At 40.4% G+C, this 24280-nt stretch overlaps 1 protein-coding gene across 1 annotated transcript; it reads right to left on the bottom strand.

Moving 5' to 3' along the window:
* Positions 1-1214: 1214 nt before the first annotated feature.
* On the bottom strand, positions 1215-24094 carry TRMT61A (tRNA methyltransferase 61A). The gene is made up of 4 exons (XM_080619153.1): positions 24019-24094; positions 20964-21328; positions 11392-11658; positions 1215-1891 (listed from the first exon to the last, which is right to left on the bottom strand). Exons 2-4 carry the CDS (start codon positions 21292-21294, stop codon positions 1563-1565), a joined length of 927 nt encoding a protein of 308 aa, XP_080475279.1. The 5' UTR covers positions 21295-21328; positions 24019-24094; the 3' UTR covers positions 1215-1562.
* Between the last annotated feature and the right edge of the window lie 186 nt (positions 24095-24280).

The following is a 24280-nucleotide window of genomic DNA, read 5'->3' as shown; positions in this document are numbered from 1 at the left end:
AAGAATGTCATTATAACACAGCTCCCAAACCTTTACTGCCTGCCTTTCTGGAAGACAGCAGCAGCAGCAGCAAGAGAACTTTCACATAATTTCTGGAGAAATGCTGCAGTTGTAGGCCAGCTTACATAACTGGTTTAGTTCAACAGAATTGCTTTCTGCCCTTAATCTGCTCAACAGTTTATCTTTGCTGTCGTGATCGGTTGAGCTTTCTTTAAACCGTTATGGATTAGCATTCTGCTATAACACGTTAAAAGCTTAGCTTTGTTTATTTTTGTCCAGAATGGGGGAGGGATATCAGGTTCAAATGTTCAAGCAGCAGTTTGTGAATGGTTATTTTTCTTACACAGCAATCAATGTACTGAGGTACCAAATGCAAGGCACAGCCAAACACTTTGAGAAACAGTAGTAGTGGCTGGAATGAAAATACGTGTGAATTCACTATTAAAAAAAAAGAAGAAAGGAACACCATATATTTGCATAATTATTTTAATCTATAAATACAAAAGTTAATCCAGCATTCAAGTAATTCATCACACCCATCAGCTTTGTATGAAGACCAAAGAATAAATGGTCTGAAAACTGAATTAATAAAGCTGGTTGAGGATTTTACTAAGTTTGCATTATTGATGCAATTTTGAGACAGAAATCCTGCCAAATGCAATCTTTCTGACATTCAACTGCAAGAATATAATACACCATAATGCACATAAGCCATCAAACAAACAGAACCTCAGCCACACCACTTACAAAGAAGTGTTCAGAGAATATTAACCAGCTGTTCAGTGACTTTTCACAGTGGATTCACCAACTATGAAAGTGGATGATCTATTGGAAAATCCAGGTCCAAATTTCTACTATAAATTGATGAACACAACATACCAGTTTAAACCAAATCCATCAATTAGCACACTTCTTTGAAGAGTTTAGCACACTTCAATCTCACCTCTGTGAAATTGAAATTATTTGCAGATGCCAGTCTGGAATAGAGTAAGAGGTTATGTTCCTAAGTGGTGCCAATAATCCTATGTGCAGCTGAATGCTATTCCAAGGAAAAACTAATTCTGTGATCAGTTGTGCTGACAACATCCATATCTAACATGAAGTAAGTAGGCACTTTTGCATTCCTAAGAGCAACACAGACACTAGAGAAGTTAAAAAAAGGTGTCTAGTGTTGCTAGGAAAAAATAAAAACATAAACCTGGGAACGTAATTCAGAAAAGAGGAAGAAAAAATCCAACTTAATTGTAATTTGTGTGCTGTTTGTTTTGCTGTCTTATGGGGAGTGATCTTTATTCTGCACATTCCAGTGAAAGGCCATTCACTTTTCATTAATCTTCTTTCTGACAGCAAGTGGAGCACGATTCCAGAGTTTCAACATTCCCTTGATGCTGCTCTGCTTAATGTTTGTGTGCTATTTAAACAAAGCATATTCAAACCAAATCTGACTATATATGGAATTCCCTGACAAGTAAAAATTTGGATGCCTGACAAAAAAGAACCATGAAAACAAAATACACACACAAACACACAAAACACTCCAAACTGCACAAACTCAACATGTACTAGAACAGGCTCTTGGTGGCAAAGGTCAGGTACCCAGTGTGACCGACCATCTCCCTGAGTGGCACACCACTTTTGAACTCCACAGCTCCTTGCTGCAGATTAGAGCACGGGCTACCTTGGTTTGACGGGTTGCTGCTGTCAAAGCCAGTGCTAGAATTATCCTCAGCTGCTTTTCCAAGGTCAGGGATTTTCAAGCTAATTGTCCTCACATTGTACAGTCGGAGCAGAATTTCCAAGGTGTTAATCTCTGTAAAACCATATTCTTCCATCGCTACACAGGTTCTTTGGACTTGTTCAATGCAGGGGGAGAAAGAGCAGATGCGGCCACCTGCAGAATGAGGCAGGCAGTGGAGAAGAGAGCAAAAACCAAAATGCAGCACTTTTAATCATTTTTCAAATTCTCCCAGATGCCCATAGAATTACTGTTATACAGACAAAGTGAAAACATTCTTCAAGAAAATCTCTGTGAGGCAACTATGCAGGTTTAGTGTCAGCATGAAATCAAACACAGATGACTTTACAAGATGCTTCAAACCCTTTAAAAACTGCAACAGCAACTTCATTCATCTTCCAAATCCTGTGTTGCCCACTGCATTTGTTCATGATAAAACCATTAACATTGATCCCTTTAGAGCAAAGACCCTTTCAGAATCACTCTCCCACTATTCTGGACTGAGGACTGAACTGAAGTTGGCACCTACACAAAGCCAGAAGTCATTCTCCACACACTGTACTGAGTTGCCTTCATTACAATATCGGCGCGTGTGCACACATAGACTGACAAAAGCGGCTGTGTTTATTTGAGAACGATGGTATGCATGTACAGAATAAAGTAATCTCTCCAGGCCATCTATGGAGTGCTGTTAAGGCTTTTCCCGTTTAGTCAAACTGACTAGCATGTCTCCTGAGCATTAAAATTTACTGGATATCAAGAAGGTTTACAGCAAATGCCTCAAAACTCTAGGACAGGGCTTTTAAGTGATAATCTGACACTTGCCTCCTTATCTGAGCACAGTTCAGATTTTTGATTCTAAATACAGAGTCTTAGTAGGCCCCCTACAACTTTCTGAGTACTACAATGTCACCTTAACAGCTGAGAATAGAATGATTCAGATTTACTCTGAAAAGCCACAGCCAAATCAGATCAAAGAATTACAAGGACACTGTCTGCCACAAAGCCAGGGCATGTGCTTTCACCCAGGACAGAGTGTCCCACAAGGCCCTTCCTGAAAAGCTTTTGTGCTGGGGGAAGGAACACTGGGCAATGCAGCTCCAGCTATTGTTTTACTTACTACAATTAGATGAAAATGCTTGCTGACCTGATTTGCATTCTTTCCCAGCCCTCTCCCAGGCTCATCCACTCAAGCCTTCCAGCACCCATCATCAAAGTAGTTAAAGAACTCATGCAAGTGAGAGCAAAGCATTCTGCTATAAATAGAGGCTATGCTGGGACGACATGAAGCCTGCTTTATCTCAAACTCCCCTTTTTTTTTCTTTTTCGTTTCTACAGTCACATCTCTATAAAAAGCAAGCATCAGGTCTGAAAGCGTCAATGTAGCACTCCAGTTACTGAACAGCAATGATGTGCTGGGTACTGACTGCGAAGAACAGTTTCCATGACCATTAATCCACCATACATTAAGTAGGATTTAATTTTAGACATGAAACAAAGTCTCCACAGCCAGGGATTCTTATCATGCATCTTAAGAACAAAGTACCTTGGACAAGTAATTCCCTGGAGTGACAATTAAAACCCAATCTAATAATCACCTGCAAAATTAATGTTGGTATGTGTCATTATTAACCAACTCTGTTGATGTTGATTTAATTGCACACCCAGTCTGCTAGCTCCCATGAAATTAGATTTCTATGTTCAACAGGATTACCAGGGCTACCAAAATGATGCTGAAGTGGACAGCTAATCTTTTCTGGCCAAAGCAGTAGACACTCTTATCATGTTTGTGGATGTAAAAGAGAAAAGCTCAGGAAGAAATGTATGTTATATAATTAGAAAGCTACTATGAGGCACACATGTTATAAAGAAAGATGTTATATGCTTATTGTGTACGGAATTGAACAAATGTCTAACTTGGCTAAATGTCACTTCATAATAACTCTTTGTCTGCAAAGCAGGAATGTGCAGAGAGACCAGAGACTTACTACGATTTCATTCAGGCTTTCTGGTTTTGGTGGTTTATATTGCAATAAAAAAGGGAAATATAATCACATTTACATCAAGTCTGTTCTTATTTGTTCTGACTACAAGGATTTCAAGATATGTTTAGGCTTTCGAATTCACATGCTCTGGATTTACACTCAAAACCTAAGAAGCCTGCACACAGCTGTTGCCATACACGCTGCAGAGCCACCTACGAATCTTGTCAAGCCTTCAGTTAAAGGCAGAGCACCCTTCATTTTGCCTTGGGATGGTCAGCTGAGCACAGAATGTCAACACCAAACTTGGTGATGATTTATCAGAATGCCTCCTTGTAAAGTGGACTGTTTGAGGAAGTAAGATACAGAAAACAGGCTTTCAAACTGCCTGGTAGAGAAAGCAAGCTCTTGCTTCCAATAGCTAATACCCAGAGGGGAAGCACAAAAAATAATGTTACTTTACTTATTGCACTGCTGGAAGCTTCTCAGGTATGAAAAGTGAGAAACCAGTGTAACAGCTGGTGTTCCATATAACTGAGAGCATCCAGTGGGTTTTAGTAGTTCTGCCAATTTCAGTTTTTCCCTTTAATATTTACTGTTCTCATTGTTATTATTATACATGCCTCCCAAATAAATATACCTACAAACAGCTTTATGGATCCTAACAAGTGGGAAAGGAGTCTCCTCTGATTTTCCCTGTAAACACCATTAAGCTGCCTGGATTTGACTTGACGGCTGGACTTGTTTGATTAAGCAGATATTAAGAGAATATCGGAAAGGCAAAAAAAGAAATTGCAGTTCCAGACTGCGGGAGGCTGTCTGAAATAAAGATTTGGGAAACTTCAATTGCCATGGTATGTTTAGACCAGCAAAAAAACCTGGACTGTGAGCAGCAGAAAACCAGCACTCAGAAGGACATGCTCATCTGTCCCAGGAGCAGAGATCCTGTCATCCCCAACAGATGAGATGCTTCTGAATTCTCTACACTGTAGGCTGCCTTCTGTACCCTCACCAGCTTACCAGCTAGGCAAGACCCTTTCTGGCACAATCACCAAGCAGACAGAAATCTAGATTTTAGCATTCACAATTGTCAGATTCTCTAAAAGCCCTCTTGTCTTTTAGACATCAAGAGGCATTTAGGGCTTACAAGACTTGAATATGCATTGGTTTGTCTTGCCATGCCAAGGATTCCTTAGTGAATGAAGAAAAGACATGTACTCCCTCCCTCTCCACTTGCAAGGGCACACTGCTCTGTCTGTGGATCCCAAAGGGGTGGAGGAGACTAGAGAGCAGTGAAAACAACTGAACGGAAACTTCTTAGTACAAACTGAGTTTGTGTTCTTTCAGAGCTCTGCTTTTAGGAAAGCTACCGTTCCTAAATTTGGTTAATGAGATCTATGTGTCATTATAAATTGATACAGTAATTATCTGAGATTAATCCTGTTCACATTGGAAAGCTGTGTGAGCTTTTTGATCTGAAGAGCTCTCTAAAAATGTGTTTATTCATGTATAATGCACCTGACAAGTGTTACAGTTGAGGAGAAAAGAATAATGAGACTATGAAAGACTTAAATTTCTTTCTATCTCCAGTTCTATAGGGAGTGAGTTAGTTTGAAACATTTAATAGAGGTTAAACCTCCTAAACCTGTAGGCTGGAACAAGCCTACACAGTCCTGGCAATCATTATAACTAGCAATAGGGTCGAGAGGGTATGAAAACTGAAATGCAGTTCAAACTGGAATTATTAGAAAAGAGAGCATAAGGGAAGGGAGAAATAAAAGAGAAGATTTGCATCCACAAAACTCTGTACATTTTAACAGACAGTAACTGATTAGTAATCAAGGGACACATCCTTGCATTTTTACAAGAGGTCAGTGCCTCAAAAGTTGCTCCTCCTTCAGGAGCAGCTCCTGGTACGTTCCTGTGCAATTCCAGCAAACAATTTTGTTTCTGGTTTGTCTGAGCGAGGACTAACACCTCTACCAGATCTATTCAGCTGATAACTACATTAGGTTTCAAGCATGGAAAATCTGGCAGTACCCAACTGAACATGAGCTTAGGATACAGAAAATGTGTCCAAGTTGTGTGCTCTCACTTTTGTAGATTTTAGTATGCGTCACAAGTGCTTTCACAGTTTTTTTTTCATCATCCCAATATTATTCAGAAGATGAAAAAAGAACATATGTAGTGCAGCACCATTAAGTTCCAGGGAAAAGAGCCTGTAATTTTAGAAACAATTCTGTGATGTAAAGAATACAACACAGCCTTTTTATCTCTGGAAAAAGAACACAGCTCTGGGTTTTGGGACTTCGGTGCATTGTCATAATTGGAAGATTACGTTACAAAGATCTCAAGGAAGAAAAAATTACACAGGCATTATCATCATGCAGAGGCGAGGCAGGAGAGTCACTGAGCAGCATCACCATGGCATTTACTCTTGCTAGTAGGACACTAAAAATATTGCCTCTGTAAAAGGGGACAGAACGTCCTTAAAGCAAGTGTGCTCGTGGGCGATTTGATGTAGCTTCCCTGACAAGTGAAATTAGAGGATTCGGCTGTTGGAAGAAATGAAAGGATGTTTCTTGGTTCAGAAAACAAATTTTTCTTCAAATCACTTGCCAGCTCATTAACAGGAGCTTGATGTGATTTTCTGCAAATGTGACCTTAACCTCTACATTCATAGCTGCATCCTTCAAAAGGGATTTATTCCTGCTCACTATCATGGGCTGGCAAAAGCATGCAACAAGGAAATGTAAAAAATCAGTTGGCTCCAAACTGGGGAAGAAAACTTAAGGATTCTTTCATCCCAGACTACTTCCTGAAAACTATGTAAAGGCAAATAGCTTTGGCCAGCATTCGATGGCATGGATTATGATGCAGGAATCCTTCTGTTTGACTCTTAACACATGACAGAATCACTTTTACTTAAGGCCAAGCCCATCATATGCACTTGACCTACCAATCCCTGACAGACCAGAACTACGTTAATGCTCTCCAATGAGATACAACAACTTAGGCTGGCTCAGCAAACAGCCAGTGCTTGGGAGCCAAATGAAGCTGTGTAGTGGGTTTTCTGGTCCAATTTCCTAGCAGGGCAGCTTTGCACTACAGCAGATGGCCCCCCAATGTTGAGAGGATAGGATTCACAGAATACCAGGCTGGGAGGGACCTCAAGGATCATCTGGTGCAACTCTTGGCAAAGCATGACCTAGACTAGACACCCCAGCACCCTGTCCAATGAATCTCAAAAGTCTCCAACACTGGGGAGTCTACCACTTCGCTGAGGAGCTTATTCCAATGGCTGATTGTTGATTTTGTGAAAAATCTTCCTCTACTGTACAACCGGAATCTCCCCGGGAGTAACTTGTACCCATTGGCCCTCATCTTTTCCATGTGACTCCCTGTAAAAGGGAAGTCTCCATCTTCTTTATAGCCACCCTTTAAATACTGAAACATAAAGTCTCCCCTAAGCGTCCTTTCTCAAGGCTGAGAAACCCATTTCTTTCAGTCTTCTCTCATGCAGCAGGTTTCCCAGTCCTTTGATCATCTTTATGGCACTTCTCTGGGTAACACGTGCTTCCATCTTAACTTAGTTTGTGGATTTTTAACCTCACCTTCATTCTCCTTCAGATCAAACCAGGTACCACACTAGCAAAGGCTGGTGCTGACATTTCACCAAATACTTATTGCTGCATCCATTTATTCCAAAACAATCCCCTGGGGACACGAGAAGCACTGATACCAACTTGAGTACCACCTGCATGGGTGGAGGACAACAGCATGCTATACTGTCAGACTCCACTTCCTGTCCTAACACATTCCCTGAGAGTTCCTGAGATAGCCTGAGCCCAAACAATATCAGCCTAGATGTCACTGCCCTCTTCTCAGTGTGATTCAGCCTGTGGTACTCCCTACCCAGTTACCAGAGGGGTGAGACTTGCGGCCAGTGATTTCAGCTGCTCCTCAAAGCCACACTGAGGTGGTTTAAAAACTAGAACACAAACAACCTCTGGGGCTGAAGAAAAATAGCCAGTGAGACTTTTGATGTAGACCTAGTATTCCCTGAAAGCTCAGAGGAGGAGGGAGGCAAGCCCAAATGAAAATTGAAACTAGCTAAACCAGGCAATGCCTTACTTGTACCACAGGCTACTGGGAGGATGAGATATGTATTCTCTTGTACAGCATCTGTAATAACCAAACCTGGCTGGTTAGGACAACAATCAATGGCTATGCTAAGGGGAAAAAAATGCAAACAAGACCTGTTTTAAGTTCACTGTGTCCAAATGAAATAAATATAAGACTTTGGAAATGAAAGCCTACTACTACTACAAAGAGCAAAGTACTGCTGAAGGGCTTCTGTGATGGCAGGAAATGCAGAAGCCCAAACAGGTAGTTGTGCAGAGGTGACTTTCCCTGCAGAGTTTTGGGGGGAGACCTGACAGCACCATGTTACCTGATTCAGGTGGTATCTCAGGAATCACAATTTAATAAACTCAAAATATAGGGGCTTTAGGACACTCAAGAGGAAGTGGTGAGTTGAATTTAAGAGTAAAATCTTTAAAAGAAAGAAATGAAACAAAAGAGAGGTGCTTTTAATAATTTTATGACTCAGATTGTTAAACACCACCAATGACTGAGTTATAATGCAAGAGGCCAATCCAACCTAATAGATGGCTGTATTTTTCCATCTTCCTACCTGAAAAATTAAAATCCATAAGAAAATTATTGTACAAGTGGGTTTCTGCCTCAGCTTCCACAGGCTTGGAAGATATAGACAATATTTATGAGAGTGGAGTAGGTGGGTGCAGAATTATATTCAAAGCACTACAGTATTCAGCTGAGAGATGACTGTGACTCAAAAGTTTCAGGGCATTTAAGAACTGCAGAATATTGATGATATTTTTGTTACCTCACAATTTTTTCATTTTCTTCCTTTTTAAAATTTAGCCTGAAGGGGTTAACAGCAACTTTGCAAAAAGCCGCCAAGGTCAGATATTGGGAACAGCAGTTCTGACTATAGAACAGCATTAATCAGCAGATGCTGCAAAAGAAAAACAGTGCAGGTCTGAAAATGAAAGCAAGTTCTGCAGTGCAGCAGTGCCTGAGAGATACCACAAGCAGCATTTCTGCTGAAAGTGTGACTGGTGAAATCAGCACAGAAGGATGCAGCTGAGATGCAAGCCTGAATGTCGGCAGAGTACATCACCAGAGAACAAGAACCTTCTAGTCACAAACCTACTGTGCCATTTTATTCTTTTGGCTTTTCAGAGGCTGGCAGTGCTTTAAATGGGAGGCCAAGCTACTATAAGTGGTGTATTTACAGCATACTGCAAGGCATAGCCTCAGTGATAAATGTACTCTGTAAAGAGGATCATTAACACCCAGCCTACTAGGAGCTGCCACTATTCAAGACCTTGAGTTAAGTAGGGGAGAAAACACTGATTTGATAAGATTTTGTTAAGAACTCTCTCTTATATACAGAGTGTTCAGCTGAACCTATATGAATATTGTAGTTTTAAAGAGGAGGCAAGTTGATGTTATAGATCGAATTTGCTTAGCTCTGATTTCATCCAAAGTACCCAAAGACTTTAGGGAATAAATTACCACTATCTGCAGTACAGCTGCGATATCTGCACGGCACACCACAATAAAACCCACAGTGTGAATGGTTCAAATGTGACCTGTCCAGATGTGAGAGAGAGGCTGGGGGTGGAACGACTCAGTGCTTTATCACTGTGCTAACTCTTGGAACAACAGCAGTATGTGCACAGACTGTCCTTATTGCAGAGGAGCTTCAACTATTTGAAAACAAAACAAAGAAGCCCTATAAAGCTATCTGCCTGCAGTAGGGAAAGGGAAGCCATTACAGATACCCTTCTATCACATTTTAGATTTTGCAGCAGTAAAAGAAAACCCACAACAAAAATATTCATGATTTGGAATGAAACAGAAGCATGCGTTAAGTTTGTACCTATTATGACTGCAATCAATTATATTTTACATGAAAAAGCTTTTGTTTCCATGCAAAAAAAAAAAAAATAATAAAAAAATATGTTTCTGGCTCTTATTCAGGTGCTGTGAAACCCAAAAGATGAGCCTTAGATGAGTACCAGATCTCAAGACTCTGGTGGCTGTTTGCAGCAAAAGTTACAGCAAGAGTCATCAAATTTGCCTTTTGACTAGCACATAAAGTGTGTGATGCCACTTCACAAACACAAAAATGTGGGATTTTAAAGCATTATCTATATTGCCTAAACAGATGTAACCTTGTGGCACAGAAAAGCACAGCCAGATGGCGTGGCCACTTTGGAACTATACTACCTTTTTTAGGATTTCAAATGAGACAAGGATTCAAAACTTGAAACTGTTCAAGCAGCTCTGCTTAGTATGCTAACCGTGCACCACTTAAATATCTCAAACCGGACTGCGCAATGCAGCGCCTTCTAAGCAGGGAAGTCAGCTGACTGTTGTGCTTACTAGATTAGATAATTTGAGCATGGGAAGGGCATTGTATAGTGCACTGAAAACTACCTTTTTTCCCAGGACACACTGGAAAGCAGCTACAGATAGAGCTGTAACCCTTGCAGGTACAGAGTACCAGCCAGGCTCTCTTTATTCAGTATTTTTTTAAAGAAAGTGTGTGTTACACTGGTATCAGAAAGCTTTCTAGAACATTTTCAGTAGTAGCTGAGGTAGCCTACCAGCAAGGTCAGCCCTGACTCAGCAAGGTAATGTACATTCAGTGACTGTTAAGAACAAGCTTAAATCCTGTGATTTCAAGACCTAGCAATTCACATAAAGTCAGGCCTGTGATTACATATTTTAACAAACAACTGGGCCTTGGCACATAATCAAGTTTTACTAAACTCATGTCCCAGCATGCTCTCCTGATTAGAAAAGTCACTTTTGTAGATGTAAGTCATCTGGCATAAGTTAGTTCAGATCCACACCAGTAAAGTCACACTAGTATAACATTAATAAAGGGAAAAATTATTCTAGGATAAAAGAATGATTTATTCACTGAAGCTTATTTTGCAATAGGGAAAAGAACTAATGAAATCCATCCAATACCTTGACAGTTCTCACTTGCTGTCACAATCGTGGAATAACAGCATTAGCTAGACACCCTTTCTGTTCAATTCCCACTGCAACCAATGGCAAACTTCTCATTAGCTCCAACAGTAAAGATTTAAGGCAGAAATTGGCAAGTATATTTAAGTATAACCACATTAACAATACTGATGGAGTGCTCTGTTGAATAGGTTCAAGTCTACAATGATTAATGTGAAGTGTGTCTGAACACCTTTTATACAAACGCCTTCCCATTGAATTGCCAAATAAATATGCTTTCAGCATTTCTTGTTACTGCTGCTTCCCACACCCCTCAGATCTAGCAAAATGCACTTGACGGAGGTTCAAAGGGTTTTTCATAAATTGCCCATGCTAATTGTAGCAGCTAGCACAGGCCTGTAGGAAAAAAAGTTCTCCTTTCAAATCTTCCACTGTAAATTGAAGACCTCTTTTGCAGGTTTTTCAGCCTTGGAAATGCCTAGAGACTTTCACATTAGAGAACACTGATTACACAATGGAAGGGAGCAAACCTAGGTATGGCTCAACAGCAGAGATGTGTACATGCACAGTACTTCCTGAGCAGAAAGAGGTAAGTGCAGTTACCTTCAGCTTTTAATGCTGACTTTGCATGTCCTATGGCTTCCCATGGAGACGGAATATCTAGGAACACCGCATCTGCAATGTTTGAGACACCAAACCCATCTTTGCACACATCTTGGTTGGTGACAGTGACGAGATGTTCCACCCCATGCTCTCGAAACTCCTCCCTGGCCTTCTCGGCCCTCTGTTGGTGGAACTCCACCGTGTACAGGTGCCCCGTGGGAGCCACTGTCCTGATGACAGCATGTGAGAGGGATCCGCTGCCTGTACCTAGAAAAGACAAACAACTCATTAAATGCCTTTTGTCAGTGCTAAACATTAGAACAGAGCTCTTCTCCATTAGTATTCCTTGGAACACTTACTCAAAATCCAAATGAACAGAAATCACTGGTTAAATTACTCAAAGAGAACAGTCCTTCCTTTGCAAGGCAAGAGAGACTAAATGCCCTAGGAAACAGTCTTAAGGATCCTCAAATCATTAATTAAAAATCTGGCAAACTCTGTCTTATCTCCCTAGGGTAGGAAACTAATGCCAAGGGTCAGCTCTAACAAATGCCACAACAGAACACAAAGAAGTGCATGTGACAGGAAAAAGTCAGGGAAATTAACCAGATTTTTTTTTCAAAGGCCAGGCTCTTCTAGGGTGAAAAAAAGATGAAGGCAAATTTTAACGTCTTTCAAAACCTTATGCTTTATTAAAACAAAAAACAGATGTTGGCAAGAGCTAGTGCTTGAAAATCCTATTGATATCTATGCAAACAAATGGTCTTCAGGATATGAAGTCTGTTTTACCCAGGGCTCTTGAGAGACACTGGCCATCCTTGACTCCCACTGAAATTATCCAAAACTAAGGTTGCAGTCACACAGACCAAACAACCTGCTTTCACAGGTGACTCACATACATGCACAGCTACACAATCTTAACTTAGTCTAATGAGAGCCATCACGTACCTGAAATTGTACACAAGTATCATTACCATGTACAACCAGGGACTATTAAGACAGATTCTCTTCATTGTTTTAGTCTGATAATTTAGGACACTTATTTTAAATGATCCATTGGCATGTTAAATAGATGAATGACTAATAAAGAACATTTTCACTGCAGAAAACACCCATATACCAATTCACATTGCAAATTACTCACTGAAATGGCATTTAACAGAATAACCCCTCAAGCTCAAAACCCCACAGCAGCCCCAAATTATCTGTATTTATTGATTTGTAATTCTGTACTTGGAACATATTCCTCCTGTAGAAAGAAAATCTATTTCTAGCTATCTTAAATGACTGTTCAGGCTAAATTTCAGCCTGAAGCAAGTTCTTTCAACTAACATAGATCTTAAAAAGCTTACAAAGACAGACCCTGAAATAAAGCAGTGGTGGAGAAAGTTCAGAAATGAGTAGAAAGGAAATTAATTAGGGGACACAGGTCCCCTGCTTAATTGGAGCAATACTTCCTGCAACCATACAAGAAGTCAGAGTTTACTGACGGATCCAACGTTCTTGCCACCTAGTCACATAAGGGGAGAAACATTACCATGGCACCGTATTTAATCTGTCAGCTCTGAAAGAAGAGCTATTCAGACTGTAAACAGAGCTCAGGGCACATTTTGCCCCCGGATCAACTGCCTGCACTGTGGAATCAGCACTGCACCTCTGCTTCCCTCTGAGAGGGCTCTGACCCCAACAGGCAGGCTAGCAACCTCCCCCTGCTTTAATGGGATAGATAGGTGGGGAGGGAGGACTGACATTTTAGCACTGGCCTCAAAGAGGTCCAAAGGAAGAGAGAAACTGTGACACACACTTATTTAAGGTGAAAATCCATTGATTTTCACAATTGAAAACCAATTTTCAATTGTGACTTTATGACAGTATTAAAATAAAGCAAACAAAAGGCAAAGACACTTACATGTGCACACATGAAAAACCATCTGGTCATAGCACCCATAGGCTCTGAATGTCAACATGAACTTTTCCCTGGTCAGAAGGAGTAAGGGTAGCATAATAGCCATGTGGTTGTAAAGCCTCAATGATACATGTGCATAACAAAGAAGTGACATTTAATTGATTTTGCGGTGGTGGGGTTTTTTCCCTTTTTAATGACAAGAGCAGGGAACTATTTTTCACAGGATGCTAAAATGACTAAACTTCTGCCCTTATATTTCATGCCAGGAGGCAGGACTGCACAACTGAGACCTTTTGCAAACTGACAGAATTTCATTATTTTACCTCTCAAGTGAGTTACACTGCACACTTTCTGCATCTTTCTCTGCTAATCTAAAAGAGTGAACAGAAGGCCTGTCAGCACAGCTGGGCTGTAAGCAGAAGAGAGAGGCAGTTTGTGCATGTATCCAGTTTCCTTGTTCATATTCTTCTACATTTTTAATCACTTTCCTTTTAAATCTGCTCTTAAAAACACCACAGAAGATACTGTTTGTCTCCTTCCTAGGAAAACTCATTAAGATCTTTTGGCTTCTTTTCTTTTCTCTCCATGCCAAACCCTGAAATTTCCAGGATGTTGGAAGTCATCATCACTTGCACGCATATTACAGAGCTTTTGTTAAACAAGGTTGTCAGGAACTGTTCATTGTTGACTGGCTACTGCAAACATGAGAATATGTATCACGTTTTAACATATCAATCTCTATCACAGTAACATCATTAATGAGAGTATTTCTGAAGATGCTGTCTGCCTTCTCTGTGACAACTCTCAAAACTGCAGGAAACAAAGAACAAGATGGTTATGAATCACTCACCATTGTAAAATCTCTTCTTGAAGAGATTACAGGTTCTGAACGCAGTCCTGTGCAATTACGATGACTCTCAACTCTGATGTGTTTGATAGTTTGGCACGCTTGATGCAACTCATTAATAATATTTCCAGCAGTAGAAAGGGAAATTTATGTTTATATTCACCTTCTCCCATGCAAATCTGCAACATTCAGCATCTGAGTTCTCCCACCACCTTCCCAATTCCCTTTTGATTTCTCTTTCTACTTACTTTAAAATCATTACTGAAAAAAGTAGTATTCAGCAAAATAGTTCTAGTCAGGGTCAGGTTTCATTGGGAAATGAAGGGTATCCTTAGCATGATACAGAATCAGTCAAGAAAGCAGGAAAACGCAAGGAGTAATGCTACTAAGCCTGAAATATCATAGCTGAATTACCTGCATAGAAACGAACCAAAAACCTGAATGCTCAAAAATTAACATTTGCTATCAGAAGAGGCAAGTTAAGAACTGGATGGACCTCAAGAGATTTTCATTCTCATATAGGTGCACTGAAATGCCTATCTTTCCAATTTGACCTAGAAAGCGGAAGGTAAGAAACTTTTAGAAACAAATAGTTTTAATTTTTGCACCAGAATGCTTGCCTCCCTGACAGCCTGCACTATAAATAGTCTAAGAAACTGTTTGCTCGCTACCACAGCACAATGCCCATTTAACAACAGTGTATTAATCATGAATGGACTCTATAAAAGAGAGGTAAAATGATGGTAACTCAAACTGCCCTGAAGACATTCCTAACACCACAGCTGCCGTTTTAGAGCTCACTTAGGTGAGCACTTAAGACACTTGCTAATGCCCTGGGGAAACATGATGCTCTTAGACATTGACTATTCTATGATCTTAAAAGTCTTAGTCAAAAAGCAGACTTCTGCATTGCAGGCATTTAATAACACATCACAGGGTCCCCAGTACGCCATACTCAAAGCTCAAAACCTGAGGAGTAGGCACTGTGTAGGGGATCAGCATGTAGACTAGGAAAGTGGTCCATCCCAGTCCAAAGGCAGGAATTAAGATCCTGTGTGTTAAAACCACGTAAGTCAGGTGGCTCATGGCCTGCAGACTGATGTAGTATCCTTCCCTTCTTGGTGGGCTCAAGCACATTCCATTCTCCTCTGATACATTTAAACTCAGGAAAGTGTTTTTGCCCTCTCCCAGGGCAAAGAAAACACTGCACTGACGAGTTTCAATCCCAGCAAGAGAACAAATAGATGGAACACTCTAGCTCAGCACCTACTGATACTTCCTTCAGATTTGTAGACAAGAAAGTATTGATCGGATGCACTCCTCAATCATTCCCCTGACCTCAAACAGATCTGTTCTTCTCACTCTCTGCTTAATTCAAGCGACAGGTTTCCACAGAGAAGCCTCCACACACATCAGCTATCTTGAGATGATGTCCACATCAAGACCATTTCTTGCCTTTTCAAAGCTGCAGTGGACAACATCTGAGCTGTTAAAAAATAACGTGCTATTTCAAAACAGTATAGATACACATCAGAACACTGTCCAGAGAAATGTATTACTACGGCATCTAGCATAGCACTTGACTGGTAACTGATTAAGAAAGTACATTTTTACACTGTTTTCTGTTTATTATTCTGTCTCATTTTCTTACGGCAAAGGATATTTGTCTAACCTCCTGGAATCTGATCCAAGCTGTAAACCTAAGTGACTCAATTCTGTGTTCTACTGCATTTCCTTCTTGCAGGCTATCACTTGGCTTGTCTTCCCTAAAAAATTCTCATAATAGGTGCTTCTTTCTAAAAAAATAATTACAAATAGTGATTTTGAACATACAGATATTTACAGCTGTGCATATGCAAAAGGATTTTGGAATAAAGCAAAAGAAGCTCTTTTGCTTTAAGCAAAAAATAAGAACATTGGTTCTTATTGCTTGGAAATGGGAAAAGTGATATTTAATACTGGTCTCTACAATATCTAATAACATTTTTAACAGAACTGAAGTTTCTGCTCTAAATTTGGCTACCGAAGTTATTATAAAATGAGTAAATACAAAACAATGACAGTATGGCTGTATTTGTCTCTTAGCTACACCACTTAGACCTAGCAAATAGTAAGACAGGTCATGAGTCAGCTATGAGAAAGGAAGGAGCCTCAAAACCTAAAGAAAATTAATCTTTAGACAGAGCTAGCAACTCCACAGCTACCATCTGTCAAGAAACACTGAACAGAGGAAGACTGGTCATTGTACATGGCAAGTTTGTGTAACTGGAGAATCACTAATGATTTTTAGCAAATATATGAAAAGATATTAAGCACCTGATGGAAACTAACCCAAATATCTTACTGTGAGAATAGTCAAGGGCACAAATCATAGTGGCAGAGGTAAGACAGGGCAAGAGCAGGGACAGAGAGCAGCAGGAGGAAAGGGAGGGAAAGAGTTTTAAGAAGATGAGCTGGCAACTGACAAACGAAACAGTAAATCAAGAAGCCCCCTTTACAGAACATTAGCTCTTTCTGCTACTATTTTTTGTGGACACCATGCTGAACTAGGCATTTTGGGCAGCACGCTGGAGGTCAGAGAGTGCTGCTGCTCACTGACCACATTGAGTAGTTGGGGGAAGAATAGCAGGGAAGTTTTCAAGACTGGCACTGCCTACAAAAGGAATGAGAATGTGAAGACTGAACTTTTCCTTAGAGATTCAAGAGTCTGAGTTCCTTAGAGAGGGATCTTCTGCAGAACAAACATAATATTGTTAAGTTCAGAGCTGCATAACAAATGCGCTTCGTGGGCAAGTGAAATGATAAGATGAAAGTGAGTCCAGACAGTCTGGAAACAAATGCTTTAGGGCATGACCAGCATTCTTCATCAGCTGCATGTGAGCTGCAAGTCTGAATACACTGGAGTGATGCCTCATGTGGCCACAGTTGTTTTGGTTCAGTTCTCTGGTACATCAAGAGAATACTCTGCTCTCTGACATTTGTACTGAGGCCTTTCTTATACTTCAAAAGGTGCTATAGAAGAATCGGGTTTTCAAATTCTTCCCTCACTCTAACCTGAACAGCTGCTAGGAAGTAGGTAAGAGACATCATAAAACATTGACTTAATTAGTATGAACATGTTCCAAAATCAAATTAATACTTACAAACTCTGACCTGTACTTTACACTAAAGATAGAGTTGCAAACAGTTTACATATACGTATACCACAAAAATTGTAAAGACGTGAGCAGTATTTGTCAAAAAGTCTATAAGCACTTCAGAAGACTCATAAGCACACAGCTGACTTGCTAAGGCTTCACAATAAACTATTAATCATTTATTAAGTATCCATTAATCATTAAGTCCTCATTAATTTTTTATGAACGTGCTCTTAACAAAATCTATACCCAGGCTGAGTTTGAAAATTTCGTAATTGTTTCTGAGAAGCTCTAGTGTAAGGCTGGCTGGCAGCTCTCATTACTCCTCCACAGAAAAACCATGAGGACCCAGAATACCTCTCTCAGTCTTCAGAAACTCAGTCTGTGGGCTCAGAAACCCACTGCAGTGTGGCAATAAGCAGGGTTTAGCAATTTTTAATTTGGGATTTAGCCGAAGGGAAACAAAAAAATCCAATTAACATTTTTTGCTCATGTGAGTCTGATTTTGCTGAATGCTGAAGGATCACTGGAATGGTGGTTAGAATACTTTTGACTAAACTACATTTTGCCTAAATACCATGCTCCATTGAAGCTGAAGTATTTCTAAGATTTATCAGATTAAATAAGGTTTCACAGTGCTGTATTGCATTCCCCAATTCTGAGGGCTAGCATAGACACTTGTTTAGGTCTCACCAGGGAGAGAAGACAGTAAAAAAGCCTTGATACATGGGCACTGGAAGCAAAACTCTAGAAAAAAAGGGTTCCACACACTTCTGTTTGGAAAAAATACCTGAGAGGTTTCATTCTGGTTCAAATGTAGAATAAAAAGATTAGTTTTGGAGAGTGCGACACAAAAGATAAGATTCATCTTATTCCTTTATCTAGACAGTGGATGCACGTGCAATGAACACAAATAGGCTCAGAGTTACCTGATGAGAATTAATGGTTCCTGCTACCAGGCCACCCACAGCAGGTATTTTAGGAGCTACCTCAATTATTCTTTAATTCTAGAAAGATCAGGTTGTTAAAGACTGCGTCAAAGTGGGAAATTCCACAGTCCAGGGACCAATGATTTCAAGAGATCTTAGACCCAGCAATCATGCTAACGGTCTTTAAATTTCAACATACCTTTATAAATTAGAAACTGGCAGAAGGCAGAAAAAAGATCATATTCCTACACCTCCATCATGAAACATCAGGCAGATCCCGAGTTCCCTTATAGTCTCAATAGAGTATGCTTGCATCATTTTTAATTATGCATGCACTGCTGACAAGCTTGCTCTTTAGGTATTTATTAAAGATGATTAAAAATAGTAAAACCTGTATTAATATGATTGTATCTTTTATGACAAATTATGAGTAATCAATTTAAAATGCATAATTCAAGTGATATAAAATTGAGCCTTCTGGTTATTCTACTGAATTTTTATTATCACACACAAAAGATCATTTATACTCATATACAACATTATACAGAGGGTATTTCATCTTACTTTCTCAGTCTTCATAGAGTTGTGGAGACTAATCCACCATCCTGCCTGCTTACACTGGGCAAATGCCACAGTCTAATTAGTAAGACAAAAGAGCCTGGCCTCTTTACAGTGCCTGCTTTTCTGGTCTGATCAGCAACTATGTACAAAAGTTCAATTTCAAATAATAAAAAGACAGACCTCCATGCTAATTAATGCTCAAAATACACCTAAATGCAGCACCAGCAGGAAGCAGACTCAAATGTCATTACTAGACCAGATTTCCTGTCTTGTTTCTATTAATCGCCATTGGGCTGTTTCTGTCTAGGCCACACAAGGTTAATCTAGAACTAATTATTTTGAATCAGTGAAAACTGTCTAATTTAGGATGGCACCGAAGTAGGTTACATCACCACCCTGGAGGCTCCAGTTGTCAGGATCTGTAAAATTTTTCATTTGAATCACATCTTTTGGTCAGTTGCAAGCAAATTTGCAGTAAGATCTCTTGCATTAAGGTTAACAGGTGAATTTGATGCAATACTCTTTCTTTCTGAACAGTAAAACTTTCAAGCAATATAAGTACAACTATAGCAATAAAACTCTTCAGTTTTCCTGGAAAGCTGAAGTTACAATACTTTGACTGCACAGGCATTAAAATAAACCTGGGGACAGATTCCCATTAGCCAAAAGGATAGCTTATGGCTATGGATTTTGACTCATAACATCTTTGGGAATCTGGACAGGTTACCTCATCAAGTGTTTCCGTTTCTTAGCTATTTAGACAAATGAGCTACCACCTCTAAGTAGCTTGGACATTACTGAAAACTGTTTATGTGCAGGTCTGTACATCAACACCCACCTATTCCAAGCAAGGCAGGACACAACAATTCAAATCTTCCACACTTTGACTAATTTGCTGCGTTTATTTTTCCCATCTTGTCTAAACATAGCAAGGAGGTGAAGAGCTGAAGAAATGCCCAATGAACAACAGGGCTACTTCCCAAGACAAACCTAAAAATTCCTGACCATCCTACAAACCAACTATAAACTCACAGGACCCAAACATTTTAGCAGTTACAGAGGCTCTGCCTGTGGCTTTGCCTGTTTCAAGTGCTGCTATACAGCAACAAGCTCCATATACCACCTGTTCCTTAATTTGTTCAACTGGATGCAGAGATAAAGCAGCATTTCATCTTGTTGGAAAGTGGTCATTATGCCTCAAAAGCTGCCCAAAATTATGCTTGGGTGGGAACAGAAAATGTTAAATGTGAGAAAATACAGTACACCACAATCCTGTCTTGCTGATCCTTCGCCACATCTATGCTTGAGAGGGAAGTGTTTGGAACTGCTTCATAGAAACACTCAAAGGAAACGGCAAAAAAATCAAGGACAATCTACCCCAGTTCATATTTTTCCAAACTACAGAGATGGACTCAAATCAAGCAAGCCTCATACTGCTTGCAGCAATAGTCAAGAAGGTACTATTATAAACTGTATTTAAGCAGGAAAATACCTATTAATATAAAATTCTGCTCCTTACTTGCAAATTAAGCAAAATCAGGGAAGTTGTAATAAATTAAACCAAGTTTAGAAACAAAACACAGCCATGTGATAAACACATTGTCCATTGTATTAAACAGCTACAGAGATTCTGTATGCAGTTCCAGTGCTAGAAATAGATCCCACTTTGGAACAGAAAGCTGAAATAGATGTACTTACATGGTATCACACTATATAAATATTCCATTTTATTTTCCTTATTAGTTCAACACCCTATCATCAGACTCTCTTTCACTGGGTTATTTCAACTATGCTATCTGAAAGTGCAAATTCAAAGCCTGAATTTTGATTCAAATCATGTGTTCAAAAATACTTTTTAACCACTTAACTACAGTTTTAGAAAAGGGAAAGAAAAATATTCATATATGTATTTTAAGAAGATTAATTAATCAAACACATACTCAAAGGTATACCCATACATGAGGCCAGTACACTGAGGTAACATCACTTGCTGAAGAAACAGCAGCACATGAGGAAACACGTGCACTTGAAATAGAATACTCAGTGCGTAGGCTGCAAAAATTGTATCATAATGATTCAATAATTTATCATAAAGAGACTTCATGCAAAATGTAAAGATAAGCCTTTTTTTTTTTTTCATGAAAGTGTTGGTGTTACTTCTTAATAAAGGATTTCAACACATTAATTATTACCTGATTCGCATACTATGGAGCCTGGCTTCAGTTCTAACATCATGGTGATTATAGAGATGTCAGTTGAATACAGAATCTGCGTCCTGTGTGGAAGATTCACAGTCCACAGTTCTGGAGTTGGATGAAGAATAAACACCCATCCTCCTTTACTGCAGGTTACTTTGGAACCATACTGCTTGCCTATGAGGTCCGTGGAATGCCTGATGACCCCATATTTAGTGTGAGTTACAGTGCCATGCTGGACTTTCACAGGAAACATGGATTCATGGCCCAAGAACACAATAGCTGTGTCACCATCCTTTATTGTATCCCCATATTCAACAAAACTCATTGTGACAGTCTTGTAGCTTGCTGATAGTTGTCACCTAGAAGAGAATAAATATGTCAAGAGAGTTCTGTAGCATCTTGATGGACACATAAACTGAAGTAACTTCATTTTCCCCAATACCAAACAAAAACATACTGTGCAAATACGTTAGCAATAGAACTCCACAAAGTTCAGGAACCTCCCTCCGCTGCACTCTTGATCTAACTAAAATCAATTGAAAGGTCCCACAGATTTGAATATAACCAGTATTTTTCATATTTTATTATACATTTTAAAGAAAATTTACGAAATACATTATAATTTACTCAGCCTGCTCCACAATACTGAGAAACCTGCGAGTTACTATAATGTCAGCACTGCTCAATTCCAGTTCACAAGCTCTCAAGAGTCTAAGAGGAATAACTCTTAGAGTTATAACTCTTAAAGAGTTATACCACAGGCTCTTAAGTGGTAAATCTTATTTTCATCTGCTGGCTTTACCATGGTGATTTACAACATAAGACAATTGTTATTTGCCTGGGTATAAATCCAGTAACAAAAGTTTATTTGAAAGTTTTCCAAATGCATATTTAGAGATAGGATAAACATAGTATATGCATTAATTTATGCATAAATTTAACTAACTGCAAGGATAGAAGAATATTGTGGCCTTTAATTTGCCATCAGGGGCATAAAGCAATTGTCTGGGAAGTGATCTGTGCTGCAACTAAATGTAGACAACCATTTGCAAGCTAATGCAAACAGTTGTATTATTTTAGCTCCATGGTATCAAAGTTGTTTAAAGAATTACAATTAAATTTTGGTTTTGAGAAAATCTAAAAATTAGAAGGCACATTACAGTGAAACCTGATGTTGCCTTTCAGATAAGGCAGCTATCTAAACTGAAGGTTGATCAGTTCATGGGAGGAATTGTTTAATGAAGTAATGGTCATCCCAAAGTTTTCTAACATCAAACCCTAAGACAGAAGGCTTTGAAAGTCAGATTTCTCAGACTTCTGGTACTTTCTTCCATGACAGAATTAAAAAGTGTTACTTTTAGCTTCAGAAAAATGATTTGATTCCACCACTTCTGTACTGCATGCATGACAGCCTGGTCTGACTTCATTATTTTAATGAAAAGCTTGTTGTTCTAAAATTCTAGTTTGTTTTTGTTGACCAAAACTCGCTGTAGGTCAGTTTGCTGTTAAGCAGCTAGATTTATAATTTTTCCACTGCAGTCACTGAGACTGATAAACAGATGTGCTTGTGGCCAATATTTCCAAAGCTTATGACATGCTTATTGCATAAGGTATTCAGATGCCAAAGCAGAATGGACCTGTCTGGACATATGGCGAAATAGTAAGAAGGGCATCCCATGAATTCAGAAATGTATACATACTGGACTTTGTGAGATAGTAGAAATGCTTAACCAGATTTAATAGCTTGCACTTTCTAATTACATTCCTGTCTTAAGCCTTCAGAAATGATGTTTGTAGCTCTCATTCTATACAGCATTAAAGCAATGTAGTTTTCAGCTCTCAGTAATAATAGTATCATTTGAAAGGACTTTGACGGTAACCCATTTCTTTCATGATAGTTAGACTGTAGTTACACCCATGTGCAAAAGTAACATTCCTTCAGTATGTCAGGGACATAAAGAAAATTATTCTCCCTTTGATTACACAGACTGACTTCCAGTTTCTTTGCCTTCCTTTGAGCCACCAGACTTAGCACAGCTAAGTGTCACCACACTGTAGGCTGAGACCCAAGTGTGACAAATCTCTCAGACTCAGATCTCACCTGGCACATTATATTCATACATGGGGTAAATGCGGGGTCTTTGGTAGTTTGTCTCCCCTATGCCAAGGAGCACAGTGATCTACGAACATTCGTTTTCATGCATTTTTAATCATTTTCTGTTCCATACCACTACAGAGCCTCATGCACTGTTCTTACATTTCTCTTCCCAGGTAGCATACAGATGTCTTGGTACAGAGTTACTTTTGTCACAGGTGCTGTGTGGAGTGGGAGTGGAAGGGGAGACAGTGCCTTGTGGCAAGGGCTTAGAACTTTTCTATGGGCCTTGAATGCAGCAACCTAAACTCAAATGACCCAGTAAATCTCTCAGCAGCCTCACGAATTAAACTACTAAAACGATTCTGTGTTCCCGTCAACCAAAACCCAGATACAGGTCTCCTGACCAGCTACCACAGAGTCCTGGCATGCTGCCTCTTCCCTCTCCGAGAAGCTTGGCTGCTTGACAGGGCAGCACAGGAAACTCCCCGAGGAGGATGAGGAGGCAGGCATAACCCTCTCACCGCCGGGCAGCACAGGGCCCCGGTAACACGAAGGCCGGTGGCACACCCAGAGCGCTGTGTCCCCCGGGCCTTTCCTCTCTGCGGCCCCTCAGTTGAGGGTCGTGAGGGTGGTAAGGCAGCTCTCGAGCCGTAGGAGCACAGGAGCCAGTCCCAGCGGAGCGGGGCACCTAACGGCTGTGCCGGGGCCGTGTCAGGGTTGACGGATGTAATTCGATATTTGCTGAGGGAGGATTAAAAGCACAGACAGGGCAGGGAAGGAAGGGAAAGGGAAAAAGCCCGCCGGCAGCGTCAGAGGAGGGATTAGCCTGCAAGAGAGCAGCATTAAGCCGTGACGGGCCTGAGAGGCGACTCCCTGGACCGCTGCCGCTCCTCGGGGCCTTGCGTCCCCCCCCAGCAGCCACCAGCTCTTCCCGTCCCCCAGAGCCGTTACCTTCCGCGGCTGGGCCCCTCCAGCAGGTCCTGCCCGCCCCGGCTCTCCTCAAACGCGGTGCCCGCGCAGCGCCTCCTTCCGCCCCGGTCGCAGGCTGCTGACGCTCCCGCCGCCGCCGCCGCCTCCGCCCCGCCAACCCTCATTGCAGCCGGGCCGTTGCCGCCGTCCGTTTCCGGCGCTGAGCCCTAGCTCCCGCAGTCCCGCTTAAGCCGCCCGGCCGTCAGCCTTCTGTCCCGTTGGCCGCCGCTTCCCGACCTTGATT

The sequence above is a fragment of the Psittacula echo genome (assembly GCF_963264785.1).
Source record: "Psittacula echo genome assembly, chromosome: 5".
NCBI classification, from domain to species: Eukaryota; Metazoa; Chordata; class Aves; order Psittaciformes; family Psittacidae; genus Psittacula; species Psittacula echo.
Note: the sequence above shows the minus strand (reverse complement) of the source record. Positions and strands in the feature narration are given on the sequence as shown.